Genomic DNA, 17,850 nt, shown 5'->3' with positions numbered 1-17,850 from the left:
CATCTCCAATATTATAGAGAAAAATAAAACAAAGGACTAAGCTTAGAGTATTTAAGTTTAAGCTCACTATTTCAAATTAATACAATAAGGTATGGATCCTTATATCAAGGATGCATGCTCCACTTCCCCTACCCTAAGGATGCACGTGAAATAACTTAAAACAATTTTATTTCATAAGTTTTCATCAAATACTCCAAATATATAGTTACAAGCAATGCAAATCCAAAACCCACTAATTAATTCAAAGGCAAACTACCGCTTTATTTCTATTAATTTTTTTTTATTTTGAAGAATTGAGATTCGAATCTTAATCTTTAAACAAGAATCATATACCAATTAATAAACCAAATATTCAGATGCTTTATTTCCATAATTTGACCATAATATATAATTCATCACTAATTGAGGAAGACAGCTCCTAGCTGTATTCCACATTTTACATTATCATCTAATATTTTCTTCATGTCGTATTTGTACTCAAAGCCCATCTTCACCAATTTGCTGGAGTCACAAGCAATGCCTTTCTTTTCTTGCCCCATGAACCTGCACATTGAAATCAAAAAATTATTATACATTATTATATACCGAATTTGCATGTTAAGATTTGTTTATATTTCTAGCGAACTCTTCTTTTATCTGGTGTTGTGGATAATTTTCTCGAAAGTACGTTGAGTTTTGTCTGATGGTTGGATTAGCTGCTGCACAAAGGAATCTGCCTCTCATGGAGGGTATCTCCATGCAGAAGATATGTGCATCGCTGACGTCTTCGATGTGTACCTAGGAATTGATCCCAGAAGTTCTTCAATAAATTCGAATGCCTTGAAAGCGGGCAAATTGCCAATGAGCTGCGAAAACATTACTTCTACGCTTAGAGGCACGTATGACAGTAGCGTCTCTCCTCCCTCTAGGCCACAGGGAAGAGTTACAGCTTCTAACTTGCCATCAGGATTATCGTTATAGCTCAATGCCCCTTTCTCTGCTAAGGTTTTTGCTATCTTGTATGTCTAACAGCAGGAAATTTCATCCAAAAAAAAGATGGTCAGAATTTTAAACTTGAAGTTTAAAGTAATTTGAGCCGTAAAAACAGTAATTTAGGAGAAAAAGTCGAAGATTTTGTATTGGGAGATTGGGATAAAAATACCATAATTAAAGAATTAAAATAAAATTAAGAAGTAATTAAGAGAAAATCATTTCAAATTAGAAAAATTGCATAACTGTGTAAACAAAGAATATAAAAATTTGTAAATAATATATATATATATATATGACTGATTGAATATATATAATTCCTCCAACGAAAATCAAATTAATACTAGTTCAAAACTTGGCATAAAATTAGAAATCTCACGAAACAACAAAAATTGCTAGCTGTCATTTAGGCCATGAAAATTATGGATCAGAAAAGGACATACCTGCATATACTCGAGGCCACGAGTAAATGGGAAATCAATAAGAGTCCAACACGATTCATTTATGGAAAATTTGCGAGTTCAGTCCATCTTTTGTTAGTGGTGAGGATGCTGTGAAAATAATTTTGCAATGTTTGATATACTATAGAAAAATGACGATTGTAGAAAATGTAATTACTAGAAGGATTATATTGTAGTATTTGGTTTGAAAATATTTTATTAAAAATAAAATATAAATTTATAAAATCATCTTTTTATATAAAAATATAAAGTTAAATATTTATATTTTTTTAATATAAATTTTTAATTTTACATTTCTTTTATAAAAATTGATTAAAGTAAACAAATATAAAATTATTTTTTTAAAATAGTGAATAAAAATATAAGAGAAAAAGATATTAAAACACCAAATAAACAAAACAACAATGAAATCCAAAGGGTGTTGAAAGCTATTGCTGGTTTTTTTTATTACTGATCTACTTTGTTTTGCACCCAACAAAGTAAAATGGTGAGGACAGTTTGTTTTGCACCAAGCAAACTAAAGGTGGAATTACTGATATACTTTAACATTCAATATACTATTAATTTTCGGTTTAGTGCCCTTTTTTTTTTTTTGAAGGAAAACAAATTTACGGTTTGTACAAATGTAAATTAATAAAATTATATTACTATATCATTTTTGGATCAGATTAATTAATTTAATTTCCTGTTGATGGAAACTAATTAGCAATCCTCAAAGGATACGGCAAAGGAATATATATTCTCAAACAGAATTAAATTGTTAGTTAAAAAAAAAATTGAGTACATTCAATGTATATCCTATGCCTATCTGTGTATAGGTTTATCATCATTTTGGGCTTTGTATATTGCCGAAAGTTCAAAACAGATTTATTTTCCCATTAAATACATCATAAATATTCTTACGTTATATGGGTATCTAACAGGACCAAAGGCATAGGGAGGGGAGCTAGTACGGTCCCGCCTTCTGAAAATTTTAAATTTTTTTTTTTAAATTTTAAATTTTTATTTTTATTTTTTGAAAATATTTTATAATTTTATTTTTATAAATATTATTATTTTCGTCACTGAACAGAACGTCAATATCACCTATGTAGCAAGCCCATTGTCGAGCTGTATGCTTTATTAAAGCAAAAACTACAATTTTTAATGTTGCCTCCAACATCTAATTGGGGAGAGCACCCAGTCGCCTTCTGCATTTCATGCTATCATCTAATATTTTCTTCATATCACATTTGTAATGGAAACCCATTTTGATCAGCTTGCTAGAGTCGAATGCAATTCCTCCCTTTTCTTCTCCCATCAACCTGAATTAAGAATGAAATCAAACAATAATCAGTACATATATATAGCACTATATGTTTTTTTTAGTATTTAGTGATACAAGCATTGCTCGAAATTCCGAATTATTTTTCAATTACTAATTTCTTACTCTTCACCAATCTTGCAGTCCAGGTAATTTTCTCCAAAATAAGTTGCAATTTCTGCAATGGTTGGATTAGCTGCTGCACAAAGGAACCTGCCTCTCATGGATGGGGTCTCCATGCAGAAGATATGCGCATCACAAACATCATCAATGTGTACCAGGGGAACTGATCCAAGAATCTCTTGCATAAGTCTTAATCCCTCGACAGAGAAAATTTTTCCTCTAAGGTGTGTAAGAGTCATTATTTCCACACTTAAAGGCACGTAGGAAAGAAGAGTCTCTCCTCCCACCAGGCCACAGGGAAGTGTTACGACTTCTAAATTGCAGTTATTCATTTCGTTATAGCTCAACGCCTCTTTCTCTGCTAACGTTTTTGATCTAGTATATGCCTAAGAGCAAGAATTGCAGCCAAGAAAGAAAGAAATGTGAATTTCATATTCTGAGACATTAGTTAATTATTGATATCACTGCAGTGACAATCTAAAGAGAAGAAATAAATATATACCAGTGTAACTTCATTGCAGTAAGTAAATAACATATCAACAGGTGTCCAACACGATTCATCCACGCAAGGTTTGAACTGAAGTCTATCTTCGGTTAGTGGTGAGGATGCCATCACAGAAGCTGTGTAGATGAGTCGCTTAACTGTTTGGGATCGGATGCAAGCGTCAGCAATGCTTCTCACCCCAGCAACAGCTGCTTCAGTTGTATCCTTGAACTATTATAAATACACAAAAAAAATAATAATAATAAAGTCATCAAAACTTGGGTTAAGACAAATTGGAAATAACTTTGATAAGCTAATCATTTGATGAAGAAAACCAACCATTGAGCCTTGAGTACTGTCATGAACCAATGGAGTAGCTACATGAAAGACATACTCACACCCCTGAATGGCTCTTTCAAACTGATTGGGATTGTATAAATCAGCTTGAAATAACATTAGATTGGTGTCTGCACCAGGGAGGGACTTAAGAAAGTCTACTTTTGATTTATCCTCTGCAATTTTATTGAAAATTATTAAAGTCTATGAGATAGCTGCAAGAGCACGACAGAAGGAAAGAGAGAAATAGAGATGGGGATAAGAAGGAGAACCCAAGTTTCTGAGCGTGGAATGGACAATATAGCCTTTCTCTAGGAGCTTCTTAACAAGCCAAGACGCGATATATCCAGCACCTCCGGTAACGCAGACCTTGATATTAGATGTCCTGTCCATTCTGATCTGCTTTATTTTGGCCCAGCTGATTGTTTTCTTTGTGGGAGTAATTGAGGAGTAAAGCAAGAATAGCAAAAGGATTTACCTTACCCCAGCAAAGAGCACGAGCTTTTAAGGTCATCAGGAAATGAAGAGGTCAAAGTAGAAACGTCAAATATTTCGAGCTTAAGGTGGGCCAAACCAGCCGGCCAATTCATAATTTATCATTTAGGTTTAGTTAGTTTTTTATTATTATCAGAAGAAAGTGAAACTGGATCAACACATCGTTGAATGATTTACGTAGACGGCTATTGCAACCAATCATGCTTCTGGGTTTCTAACAACATTTATCGTCTTTATAGTTTCTTTGAATGTTGACTTCCTTGATAGATCAGAAATATCCTAGCAATTCTCAAAGATACGTCCTTCACTACCATCAGCCCATATTAATCTAATTTCTAATATATAAATTGCCGTCTTTCATTAGAGTAGCTGAGGTAATGATCCAAGCCAAAGTTTGAGTATATCACTTTATGATTCAATGGGGTTTAAAATGTTAATTAACTAGTGAGGTATAAATATAAGATTTTCATAAAATTTAACTTATATATGTTTGATGCATTCAATTTTTTTTATTACGTACCAGAGTAGCTGATTAGGTGATTAATTTCATTTCAAGTGCTTTTAGTTGGACAACTACGTACATTGTGGGAGTATAAGAGATTTGATTATTTATCGTTTCTATCTAAAGAGGCCAAAGCCCTGATTGCTTGTTAGAACAGCATGCTTTATTAAAACAAGAAAATACTACTGTAAACTTAATTTTATGTTGCTTTCCACCAAAGCAGTGTAGGACGGGATGACCATGATTTTTATTTGAGGAAGAGAGCTCCCAGTCCTCGTCCACACTTTACACTACCATCCAATATTTTCTTGCTTGATCAAAGTATCGTACTTTGATGGACCTGAAGTGGCCTGGAATCATTAGTTGACCTATTAGAGTTTGGTTTTGGTCCATTTGGAGACAGTTTAACTTTTTCCTTTTTATTAATTATAGTTTTTGGTTCCTTTTTTTGCTTCCTTGACAAATTTAGCTATGATATGATGAATACGGATGCTGCAGAGACAAGAAAAGCATTCAGTAGCAAAGAATATTCAAGTTTTGACTACATAATTATAAGAAAAAACTTGAAGGGGAAAAAGATCGTGTTTGAAACATTGCACTCATAAACAAATGCACAATTTGGGTAAGCCACCAAAAGAGAGGAGAGAGAGGGAATATAGAAAAACACATTTACACAGAGGACTAAGAAGTGGGTTCAAATGCGGCTTGTTCATGCCAAGCGCCGTTCAAGTTGGATTGCCACAGCCTTACAGGCCCATTACTTTCAGTAGTTGCCAAGGTCATTCCGCTCATATCCCATTCCATCTGCCACACCTGATCATCAAACAAACAACAAGATTTTAATCATTTAACTCACCTTCTCCATGAAAGTGAACAAATCTACCTAAAGTAAAATAGGAGAGCAGGCAAGTAGAGCTATAGCCTCTTTCTGTGTAAGTACGCAAGTCTAGTTATAGAGGCAGAAATATACAAGAGATATACATACACTTGTTACCTTTGTCTAAAAAATGTGATGAGAAAATAGGTAAAAAGGTGGACATAAAGGTTAAAAATAAGTTTTCCATTAATTTAGCTAGCTAGCTTAGGGCACTAAGCGGTTAGCTCTCTTTGCTAGTGTAGCAGTTTTACCAAAAAGTAGCATAGGGATAGCAGGAACATTTAAGCATATTAAACTCAGTCCTAACATGTATAACATGCACCATTCTCCTGGTCTTATGCGCACTAAGATCACAAGAATTTGGATACTGCCAAGTTTCAAAACATCTACATATATCATATATGTTATCCCTTCTCTGCCTGGTCCAGAGTACCATGCATTCAATCAATCATCAAGGCGCCTCCCTAAACACTAAGACAACTGCCATTCGTAACCTATCATCAGCCAAAATTTCACAAGAAAATGAGAAAGAAGCAGGCTACAAGAAGCAAAATTCAGACTTGTGAAAGGAAACAGAAATCCAAAAAGAAAAGAGAAAAGGCTAAGATAAAGACAAAAAAAAATTGATGATGCTTTTGTGGTGAATAGACAAATCAAAGGAGAGGATGTTGATAGTTAAGCAGCCAGAGAGAGTGATAAATTAATATTGCTGGTGCCAGGGCTCTTACTGGCAATGCCACAATGAAAAACAGAGGCTTAAATTTTACCATGGTGCGTTTTAGATGATTTTTCTCACTATCTAACTGAAAACTGCAGCTATTCAGTTGAAATCCCAACTAGTGAGGAGCCAAATCCAAATCACACACTAAAAAAAAACCTCATTTATGCCTTTATACACACATACAAACTGTATAAATTTTAAATATTGCAGCTGTACAAATCACATGTAGAGTAATAGAAAACAATATACAGAATATAAAATTTTAACTATTGTATACCTCACTGTTATGTTCAGAAAGCAATGCAGCCTTCTCTACTGAGAGCCTTCCATCCAAGTCAGGGGTTGATCCAACATGCCATATAGCAATTCCTTTTTGAGATGCAACAGCTATTACCTCATATGGCCTACAAAGAAGAAAAAAGGTATTTAGTTTCAACAGAATTCACAATGCAAATGGTCTGGAAAATATCCCAGTTGAACCCCAGCATAAGAGAGGAACTTGTGGACTCTATACTATAAAGACTTAAATCCTACTAATGGGCAACGGCTCATAAAGAAAAACATTTTCACAAAGAATAATAATTTCCATTACCGTCCAATGTTTGGTGCCCATGCAACAGAATAAACTTGATCTCCCTTGTCACCAGGCAAAGCCAACTCTGCTACTGGGAGCCATCTCTGATGAGCTGGATCAAATTCCCACACCTATGGAACTCTAGAGTGAGTCTAAATTAGCAATATAACAGCACATCCACATGTTTCTGTCAGTAAGCAAGTCACTCAAGAATAATGATAACGGCCAATCTCCTAACATCAGAATATGGGTGATCTCGGCTAGCAAACTTGCCCAGTTTTCAATAACTTGGGATGCTGGAACTTGATAAACCAAACCAAATAAAGATACGCTGCATACTACAGAGACGATGCTCATGGATGGAACAAATTGATGCACCCCAATCCCATTATAGTAGAGCAGAATTTAGCTGCAAGGAAAATGAATTTAAGAATACCTTGGGGGAATTGAGCTGTGGAGTATTAGAATTGAAACCCAAAATAAAGCTTGATTCTTGGCCTTCACCCCTTTGAGGATTCCAAGAAATACAAGCTGTTAAGCATGAAGCCTTCCCAAATGTAGAAACGGAATCTATAACATTCTGATATTCAGCCTGAAATAAAAATCATAAAAGAGTTAAAAGAAAATCAGAACGTGGATGAGTGGAGAGAGTACAGACACTCACGAGAGTACAATATAACATGCAAAACTAACGATTGGGAATGACTGGATATCTAGAAAATGCAACAGAAAAAAAGGGAAGCGTAGATGCACAGAATTGAGCACCTGAAGTTGCCAGTTCTTTAGTTCCAATGGATCGAGGAGCTCAAAGATTTTCACAAAGCCGTCTGAGTAAGCAGCAACCTGTAAAACTAAATGAAAAGTAGCTATGAAAATGTCGATTGTCAAAGCAAAATATATTATATTTGCTATTATGGTAACATGGAGCAGAATTTGCAAAACCATTCAGTTATAAAGCTGACCATTTTCAAACTCGTCTGGTTGACTCCAAATTGAACATCTAGAACCTTCGAACTAGTCTTAAAGCTTTTGCATAGCTTCCACTGAGGAGGTTGTGTACCTATCAAAATTTACAATACCAATCGGCATTTTCGAAATATTACCATCAAATCTAAGGATGAAAAATTCAGGGAAGAAAAAAACCTTCTACAAGCTCTTCCCATATGGATAAAGTCCCATCTTCACAAATGCAAGCAACAGCATCCCCATACTCAGGAGGGATCCAAGCAACCTTCACAATACCAGCTTCACTGGCCTAAAATCGAAGACACCAACTCAAAAAATTGGGCCTAAAATGCGATAAGTATTAAATAAAAAAAATGAAACGCGAAAAAAAAAACAAAAAGATTCTTTGACCTTGAGTTTGGAGGAGCAAATGAAGGAAGAAGAGGAAGAGTCACGAGAATCTAAGATGGAAAGAGAACCGTCGACGGAACCTGCGGCTAATCTCTCGCCGCAGTAGTTCCAGGCCGAGCATGTCGTGCCTCTTTCGAGTGTCGCCAATGGTTTCTCCATGTCCGTACAATCTGTTACAGATTCAGGTGCTACAAAACCCTAAACTCTGGGTTTTTGAAAGGTCCAAGCCCAAGCTTCTGGGCTTAAGCTATGAGCCTTGGACTGACTGAGCTATAGGGCTTGGGCCATTTGTATCAACCATGTTGGGAATTAACTGTGCACACCACCAAAGGTAAATTCTTGAAGTTAATAGTCGTACAGTAATAGGTAAAAGATCTTGTGAAAAACTTAATTAGTTTTATATTATAAATATCTTTTTTTTTTTTAATTTGAACAAGGGGTTCGAACCCTATCATGTATTGATTAATAAACCAAATATTTGAATATTATGAAAAAATTAATTGAATTAATTTATATAGTTTAAGAAGGTGTGATTTTTCTTCAATATAAAATGAATAAGAAAAAAAGCAAAAGTCAACGGATGTTTAAATCAGAATTTGCGTAACACGAAAACATTCTTTTCAGAGAAATCAATTGAGCAAAGAAAATTCTTGTGATTTCATTTTAGTTTTTTTTTCCTTTCCGAAAGAACATTGTAAGTATACACCAAATTATTAACCAAGAACATCTATTCCAGATTAATACACGAAACTCTCGGGGCAGGACCATCCTTGTCCTAAAAGAACACCGAGGATGACGGGAGTGCTTGCAACCAGTTCTCAGGGCAAAGCATCTTGTTTTGACTGAGAGCAATCCGATCTGCCGCTTGGTTTGCAGTTCTTCATATCAAGCTAAGTTTGGATTGTTTGATTCGCTGTCTTAAGTTTCCATTCTTTCTTTGCAATTTCCTTACAAGCACCTTTCAATCCGATTCAAAGATTTCTTGCCAATTTTGTTTATAATTCAAGTTGGCAAAAAAAATCAAAAAAAGGGAAAAAAAAAGAAGGTCATCTAATATCTTTAGGAATCTTGTAACCATTGAGGGAATTTTTAAAAATTTTCCAGTAATTTCTTTGTTTTTTCAAATGGCAATTGCAATTAACGTATTAACCGTTGATTTTGCAACTTGATGAGCATGTTAACTAATTTAGAATGTAACTACTCTTGTGATTTAAACAGAGCATAGGTGAAGATTTCTTGAGGGCCAAGAGTCAGGAGATATTGTTTGTATCTACAACTTGAAGTCTTATAAATGCAAAAACAGAAGCTTACCAATAATAATCACAAACCAGCCGACATTAATTAATGTTGCTACAAGACATTTGACAAAACAGAAGAGAATTAATACAAAAGATGGAATGTAGGGGAAGTTGGCAAGTTTTGTAGTCTAGTGTGGCTATGGAAAAAATGAGAGCGAGTAGCTGAAATGAAACTGAGCCTGGTTATGACATAAGTTGCGGAAGAAAAAGGCTCAAAAAGAAGCCTCTCAGGAAAAAATTATTCGGTTGCCAATAATTTCCCTTCCGACTCCTCACCTGCATTTAGAAAATGCTTTTCTTCTCCACCATTTGACTCTTTACTGGTGCAAAGGAAAGTGGCGTATGAACCATATCCGTGCTTCTTACTTCGTTTTGGAACCAAGCAAAATCACTCGTACAATAAGAATGTGTAAGTTAAAGTATACATCTGAATGGAAAAGGTCCCTCCAAGTTCCCATAAGCTTAATATCTACTATTCTACCTTCGGTAAATCAGGCTTTACTGGAATAGGAGGTACTATTAGAGATGATTGAAGGTTTCATTAAAGGAGTCTTCTCTTCTCCCATGGGCATAGAGGACTCCAACTATGCCCAGTTCCTTACTATCAAAAAAGGCCTTTCTCTGTTCCCCTCATCACCATGGACTTCCAATTTTCCCATTGTCGAAAATGATTCCAAGAACGCTATTAGCTGGGTTCTGAATCTTAGCTTTGCTTCTTGGCGGATGAAGAATATTTACAGTAACCTTTAAACTGGTCACCTTCACTTATATTAACAGAGAAGCCAACCATCTAGCTGACGGATTTGCCAAAGCTGGGGTGGTCAGGCAAGGCATACTGCTGCCTATGAACGTGTATTTTACAAGGGTAGATTTCTCCCTTTGAAGTCATTGATTAGTTTCTTAGGAAGGCATATGATACGTCTCCAGATTCCTTACTTTGTAATAGCACCGATGTGCCAAGTAATTTATGAAATTCTCTTACCATTAAAAAAAAAAAGAAATTTAATGGATATTAAGGTTAGGTTATTGCATGGAACTGCGTGGTATTAATTGTTGAAGTCTATACTGGTTGAGGAGAGAAGTTTTAGTGGGATTTAATGGTGGTACCGTAAATATTAAATGCTAACGATGGCTATGGGAGGCTATAGGAAATGTGCTGCATTCATGTTGGGCGATTAGTCCTGTGGGTTAGGAGTCCAGGAAAATAGATTGATAGTTGCTCTATTTCCTAGCTCCATCAAAATTGCATCATTTTGATGTATTCATAAAGTATTGAGTTAACATAAAAAAGAGTATTAATGTAAATTTGCAAATCAGAAAAAGTGACCATACGAATAAATCCATGTGGACAATTTTATTTTATTTTTATAATAGAAGGTTGATGCTTTTTGTTTTTTTATTATATTTTATTTTTGATTTAGTTTTTATAACTAAAAAATAAAAAAGGAAAATATCAATAAAATGAAATCTAATTTTTTTTGTTCTTCCAAATTTCTGCTATCTTGGCAAGGGATTTTGTAGAAGGTCCATCTGGGCTCAGACCTACTTTGGCAGCATCTTTCAGTTTTCTCACCCTGGTTCTAAGCAACTGCCCTTCGTCCCCTTCAATCAGTTCCTTCACATATTTTGCAATATCTTCTCGCCCAACCAGCCCATCTTCGTTCACTCTGACCCTAAATGCAACCTTCAGACCATCTTTTAGAAGTACAGCATTCATCTTTTGCTCTGCATAGAGTGGCCATGCGATTAATGGCACGCCATGCACGATAGACTCTAAAACCGAATTCCAACCGCAATGGGTCAAGAACCCACCGGTCGAGCCGTGACTCAAGACTTGAATCTGAGGAGCCCAAGATGGAACCACCAAACCCACCTCTTTGGTCCTTTCCAAAAACCCATCAGGCAGAAAAGCAAAAGGGTTCTTGACGTTTTCTATACCAAAATAAGTGGCGTTTGCAACAATTTCGTTGGGTTCCTTGACAACCCAAAGAAATCTTTGCCCACTCATTTCCAAACCCAGTGCCAATTCATTTAGCTGTTCATGCGAAAGAGTCCCACCACTTCCAAAACAGACATATAGCACTGACCCGCTAGGCTGCTCATCCAACCACCTTAAGCAATTGTTAGAGCCTTCAACTTCACTGGTTGAACTAGTTCGTATTAGAGGTCCAACTGGGTAAACCGCAGGCAAACCACGCCCACTCTCCATTAAAGCATCCAAAGTACCCTTTTCCAAGTCCATAAAACTGTTAATGATAATCCCAGCAGCCAATGGGTAACGTTTGCATTGCTGAAGAGTCTCTTGATAGGCAAAATTTGTCCTGTGTTGAAGCGGGTCAGGAACATCGCTTCCATGGAACGGCACGCATCCTGGTAATTTGATCGGCTCAGGCAAATCTCTATATTCGCACGAAAACATCTGATCAAGCTTGGGTAACTCAAATATCAATGATAATAGCATAACAGCGGTAGTGACGAAAATGTAAGGTTCAAGTCCAAATTCTTTGGCGACATCAAATGCATCGATGCCAAAAACATCAACGACGAAGGCCACTACCCGAGTTGACTGAGCTAGTACCTTGAACGAATCTCTGAGAAAATGAAGCGACCGATTCAGGCTGAGAATAATCCGGGTCTCGATTTTGGCATCCTCGGGCAGATCGTCAAAGCTAACAGGAGGGAGAAAGATGGAGGAAATTGGCTCGGGTTGGGTTAAAAGGAGTTGTCTTTGGAGTTTCATGGGTGAGCCATCGTTGGGGACAAAGAAAGTTACGGCAAACTTGTGGAGGTCCACCAGTCGCTTGGCGAACTCGATGAGCGGGATCAAGTGACCCATGCCTGGAGTAGGCACGATGACTACATGGAGCGGTGATTCTTGGGTGGTTTCCATGGAGGAATTTGATGCTCAAGCTACGATATCAACGAAATATATAGTGGTGTAGGACATTTTCAATAATGGTCATGGAGGAATTAAAAAGGAAAATTGAATAATTATGATTGTTCGAAAGTTATATTTGTTTATATAATTAAGTTTGTTCAAAAGTTATATTTATTTAAATAATTATATTTATTGAAAAACTAACAATTATGATTATCGAAAATAAACAATTGTGTCTATTTGATAGATACAATTATATTTTTTGGGAACAATTACTTATAGATTTTTTTTGAGACAAAAGAAAACACAGAATAAAGAAAATAATAATCTTTCACTCATTTTTCAATATTCTTTAGATTTATTATATATCATTTTGTTGCAGAAAAATTTTATTAAATTTAAGTAATCTTGTCATATACTGAACACTGATGGATGTTCAGTGGATTAATTTTGTTAATATAGAATGCAATCAATTATTAGATTTCATTGTATCTTTGAGATTTATAGTCAATAACTCTTTTGCACAATGTAAATGGAAAATCAATAACTCTTGTATACAAACAATTAAGTTCGTTAAAATAATTATATTAAAAAACAAACAATTATATTTATCAAAAAACCAACATGACTATTGGAAATAAATAGTTGTGTCTATTTGAAATAGATACAATTGTATTTGTTAGGAATAGTTACATAGACTTATAAATATACTCTTTTTGGAATAAAAGAAAACACAGAATAAAAAAAACAACAATTTTTCTTTCATTTCTCAATATTTTTCAGATTTCTTATATATCATTTTATTATAAGAAAATTTTATAAAAGTTAAGTAATCTTATTATACACTAGTGGATACTTAGTAGATTGATTTTGTCAATGTAAAATACAATCAATTACTGAATTTCATTATTTTTTGAAATTTATAATCGGGTAACTCTTTTACACATTGTAAATAAAGATGAATAAAACCTTAAAGATAATAACATTATTACACACTTTGAAGTGATTGTGATATTTTTGAATTCGATGTTCAAACGTACAAGAACAATAGTAAAACAAATGTACTCCTATCCTATATATATTTAAACAAGTTCAGCGCAGACCAGGCAGGAACTAATGCGATGTGATCGTAGCTACGGTCTTCCACCTATATTTTAATGCAATTTTCGATCAATTAAAATAAACAAGGCGGGATTAAAGTAATTGGCGGGTAACGAATTCCATTGGAATTTATTTTGACAGGCTTGTGTGATCAAATAAAAATAAAATAGCAGGAAAAAAATAAGGTTGATGAACGAATTTGTTAAGTTTTGAATTGTCAGTGTTGAGACGGCTCCAGGGAAAACCAATGCAAGGTCCGGAAAATTCACCGTAATCTATAATAAACCTCAATTTGATTTGGATTTATATTTGATGTATTATTAGTATATTGATCTTATATAATATCAATGAAAAAGAGATTTTATATCTCATTTTTCAAGAAATTTTTAATTTTTAAAGTCCTTAAATATAAATTAACATAATTTTTTTGTATTTTTCTGAAACTATTGCAATGGACAAATGAAAGAGAGCATTTTGGTTGATAAAAAAAAAAAAAGGTGGTATTAATGAGAGCCAACCAAAATTTTGCAGCTTAGCGTCAGGTTTTGGACCACCAAAGGCTCTGTACTTCCTATGACTTCATGATTCAATTTATCAAAGCATGAAAAAAACCAAAAAAAAGACTCAATGTTGCAGGTTTCTATGGCTCTCATTAAACATACGCAGGATCAATAAGGTAATAAAAATAATGATTATTTGTGTGAATAATATATATAAGGCTTCAAAGTAAAACTTTTACATATTATATTCAGATTATTCTAGAAATTATATTTTTAAACTTTTTATTATTTTTGCATGATTTATTTATTTTTATACGTGTGTTTGTGTATGTATTTTTTTACATATGTTAAATATGTATTTATAAATTTAAAAAATATTACTAAATGTAAAATTAAAAAGTCATATGTGATATAATATGATTGTAACACTCTAAAGTTAGTATTGTGAACGAGGGTATGATCATTTTAAATTAATTGGTAAGAAAAGGAACACTGAAAAATTAATTTGTTGTACGCATCAAACTCCCAATTTGCCAATCTTTGAGAATAACAGCTTTGTTTCCTGGGCGTTATAATAATTCATTAGGGATTTTCTAAACTATTTTTTCCTGTATTTCTTGTTTGCTCGATGCCTTAACTTTCTTAAGTTACGTTCTCCTTAACCTGGTATTACGAGGTCTAGCTAAAAGTTTTCAACTGACAGCGTCATTTGTGAATATAAGATGTTACTGAATTCAACGGAGGAAACAGTCAAATTTGTTCCCTCGCCTTCGGGAGCATTGAATCATCGTGCTTGTTCAAGGTACTTACGTATACTGAGATGGAGTTTTAGGGTCCAGAGTCAAGATTCCGTTCAATCACTTTAACGTAAATAACAGAGTGCAAAAGGCTAATCTACAGTCACCATTCACCACACATCAAATTAATGTATTACTAGCAGAACTGGCATGATACTACAACACTTATTACAAGCGTATCCTTGAAATTCTTATTTTTCCTGGTTTTTCCACATTTCTGCTACCTTGGCCAGTGATTTTGTGGATGATCCATCTGGGCTCAAAACCATTTTTGCAGCATCCTTCAGTTTTTTCATCTTGTTCCTGAGCAGTTGCCCTTCTTCCCCCTCAATCAGTCCCTCAACAAATTTTGCAATGTCTTCTCGCCCCACCACCCCATTTTCATTCTCTTTGACCCTGATTGCTACCTTCAGATCATCTGCTAAAAGCACTGCGTTCATCTTTTGTTCTGCATAGAGTGGCCATGCAATCAGTGGCACACCGTGCACAATCGCCTCCAAGGTTGAATTCCACCCACAATGGGTTAAGAACCCTCCCGTTGAGCCATGTCTCAAGATCTCGATCTGAGGAGCCCAAGACCGCACCACTACACCCACCCCTTTGGTCCTTTCCAAGAACCCATCGGGCAGAAAATGGAAAGGGTCTTTGACACTTTCTACACCAAAGTAAGTGGCATTTGTAGCCTTTTCAGCCGGGCTCTTTGCAACCCAGAGAAATCTTTGTCCACTCATTTCCAGTCCCAACGCCAATTCATTCATCTGCTCGTGAGAGAGTGTCCCACCGCTTCCAAAACATACATAAACCACCGAACCATGAGGCTGCACATCTAACCACCTTAAACAATTGTTAGACTCGTTAACTTCATTCATTGAACTTGTTTGTATTAGTGGTCCAACCGGGTAAACCTTGGGTAGACCAATTTCATTCTCCATCAAAGCCCTAAAGGCATCCTGTTCCAAGTCCATAAAGCTATTAACTATAATCCCTGCTGCCAATGGGTAGCGTCTGCATAGCTGAATAACCAATTGGTAACCCACATTCTTCTTGTCTTGAACAGGGTCCGTTATATCGCTTCCGTGAAACGGCACGCATCCGGGTAACTTGATCGGCTCAGACAAATCTCTATACTCACAAGAAAACATTTCATCAAGCTTAGGCAAGTGAAATATCAATTGTAACAACATAGCAGTTGAAGGAAAGAATATGTAGGGCTTAAGGCCAAATTCTTCAAATACATCAATTGCATCGATGCCAAAAAGGTCAACAACCACGGCCACAAGTCGAGTTGACTCGACTAAGACCTTGAGCAAGTCTTTAAGAGCAGGCAGTGACCGGACCAGGCTGAGTACAATCTTGGTCTCGATTCCGACGTCCTCAGGCAAATCTTCAAAACTCACAGGTGGGAGAAAAATGGAGGAAATTGATTTGGGTAGGGCTTGAAGGAGTTGTCTTTGGTATTTCATGGGTGAGCCATCATCGGGGACAATGATGGTTAATTCAAAGTTGTGGTACTGGTGAACGAGTCGCTTGGCGAACTCAACGAGTGGAAGCAGGTGACCCATGCCAGGTGTTGGCACCATAGCTACATGTACTGTTGTTTCCTGTGAGTTTTCCATGGTAGCTTTTGGTTGTAAACTGTGAGACATTCAGGTGAATGATTGAAGGCCAAAGGGGCTAGCATTTATGGTGATAAGGGAAAGATACTTTAAGGCATTTTTGTGGACAATACCGATGAGGAACTGTTATAAATTTTACAAATTAAATTAAAAATGAATTGTAATATTGTAATATATTACTTCTATCCATTAAAATGAAAAGTTGTGTTTATCACCAATAAAATGTTTTATAAGAGAATATGTGTTTTATTAAGTATTTTTATTATTATTACGTGGAAACTTTTAAAATTTTATTAAATGCTTAATAACATAATAATCTTTTCAAAAATTATTCTTCATGGCACCTCAAAGCCAATCTTTTTTCTTTTATTCTTTCAAAAAATTTTCTAACATTGTGGAAGAAGAGAGAAAAAGAAAGGGTCGGTGCTTCAACATTTTAATTGATTAAAGTTGCAGACGACTGAGAGCCATCCGTACAAGTGATGACCTCAGGCTTCTGCGTGATCAAACAGCGCGACAAGTCAAGAAGTCCATCAAAGACTGAACCTGAACAACGCTTTACACAGACTTGTCTTAAAAATTGACTTGATCATTGATCTTTGATTTCTTCCACGTAATTTCAAGAGAAATCTTGCTATTTTACTAATTTATAACTTGTAGGATGAAACGATTTGATAAGAGCGGAGTTAAGAGAGTAACGAGTAATAGTGACCGTTATCTCTTAACTTTTAAAATTTTTTATTATATATATAATATAATTATTTTTATTATTATATTTTAATCACTTTAAATGTAAACTTTTGAATTTATCATAAAATTGATAATAAAATTAATTGGCACATGTTAAACTCTATTTATGTCCAAATGATTGACTTACGGATTAAAAAAATTTGAATACAACCTCTAATTTTTACCCATAAAATCTTAGTATATATTCACGTATGAACACTATACAAATCCTTAACAAAACACAATGTTGACATCAGCTCACTACAACAATTAATCTTGTGGATCTTCCACGAAGTACTCGTGTTTCAAAAAACAAAAGAAAACGTGAATCATGGAAAACGCTATTGGTATAGAGCTTACTTTATAGAAGTTGCTTGGTTATCGTGGTCCAAAAGGTATGTTATATATATAGAAAAGATGTTAGGCATATTTGCCAATGCTTATATGAGTACGTCTAATGGTACGTTTGGTTGACGAAATAGACAGGAATGTAATAGAATAGTTATTATGTGGGAATAGAATGAGGTGGGAATAAAATAGAATAGTTATTACTTAGTTTGGTATGACAAAGGGAATATAACAGGAATAATTATTATGACTTATTGTAGTATTTGGTTGGTAACAATAATTTTGGAATAAGAAAGGAATAGAAAATAAAAAGACAAAAACACCTTTTATTATTTATGTGACATTTTATTTTTATTATATTTTTAAAAAAATAAAAAAAATA

The 17,850-nt window shown here is 34.9% G+C and overlaps 2 protein-coding genes and 1 pseudogene across 2 annotated transcripts; all 3 read right to left on the bottom strand.

The window, feature by feature from the left end:
* LOC18606671 lies at positions 399 to 4,126 on the bottom strand (annotated as a pseudogene).
* Positions 5,170 to 8,401, bottom strand: LOC18606669 (protein SEH1). Its single transcript, XM_018116710.1, has 8 exons — positions 8,202 to 8,401; positions 7,989 to 8,100; positions 7,808 to 7,905; positions 7,611 to 7,688; positions 7,282 to 7,437; positions 6,864 to 6,976; positions 6,549 to 6,675; positions 5,170 to 5,486 (listed from the first exon to the last, which is right to left on the bottom strand). The coding sequence occupies exons 1-8, from the start codon at positions 8,358 to 8,360 to the stop codon at positions 5,355 to 5,357; spliced, it is 975 nt and encodes a 324-aa protein (XP_017972199.1). The 5' UTR covers positions 8,361 to 8,401; the 3' UTR covers positions 5,170 to 5,354.
* Positions 10,953 to 16,509, bottom strand: LOC18606668. The gene is made up of 2 exons (XM_018117148.1): positions 14,969 to 16,509; positions 10,953 to 12,403 (listed from the first exon to the last, which is right to left on the bottom strand). The coding sequence occupies exons 1-2, from the start codon at positions 16,419 to 16,421 to the stop codon at positions 10,968 to 10,970; spliced, it is 2,889 nt and encodes a 962-aa protein (XP_017972637.1). The 5' UTR covers positions 16,422 to 16,509; the 3' UTR covers positions 10,953 to 10,967.

This window comes from Theobroma cacao, chromosome 3, assembly GCF_000208745.1.
Source record: "Theobroma cacao cultivar B97-61/B2 chromosome 3, Criollo_cocoa_genome_V2, whole genome shotgun sequence".
NCBI classification, from domain to species: domain Eukaryota; kingdom Viridiplantae; phylum Streptophyta; class Magnoliopsida; order Malvales; family Malvaceae; genus Theobroma; species Theobroma cacao.
Note: the sequence above shows the minus strand (reverse complement) of the source record. Positions and strands in the feature narration are given on the sequence as shown.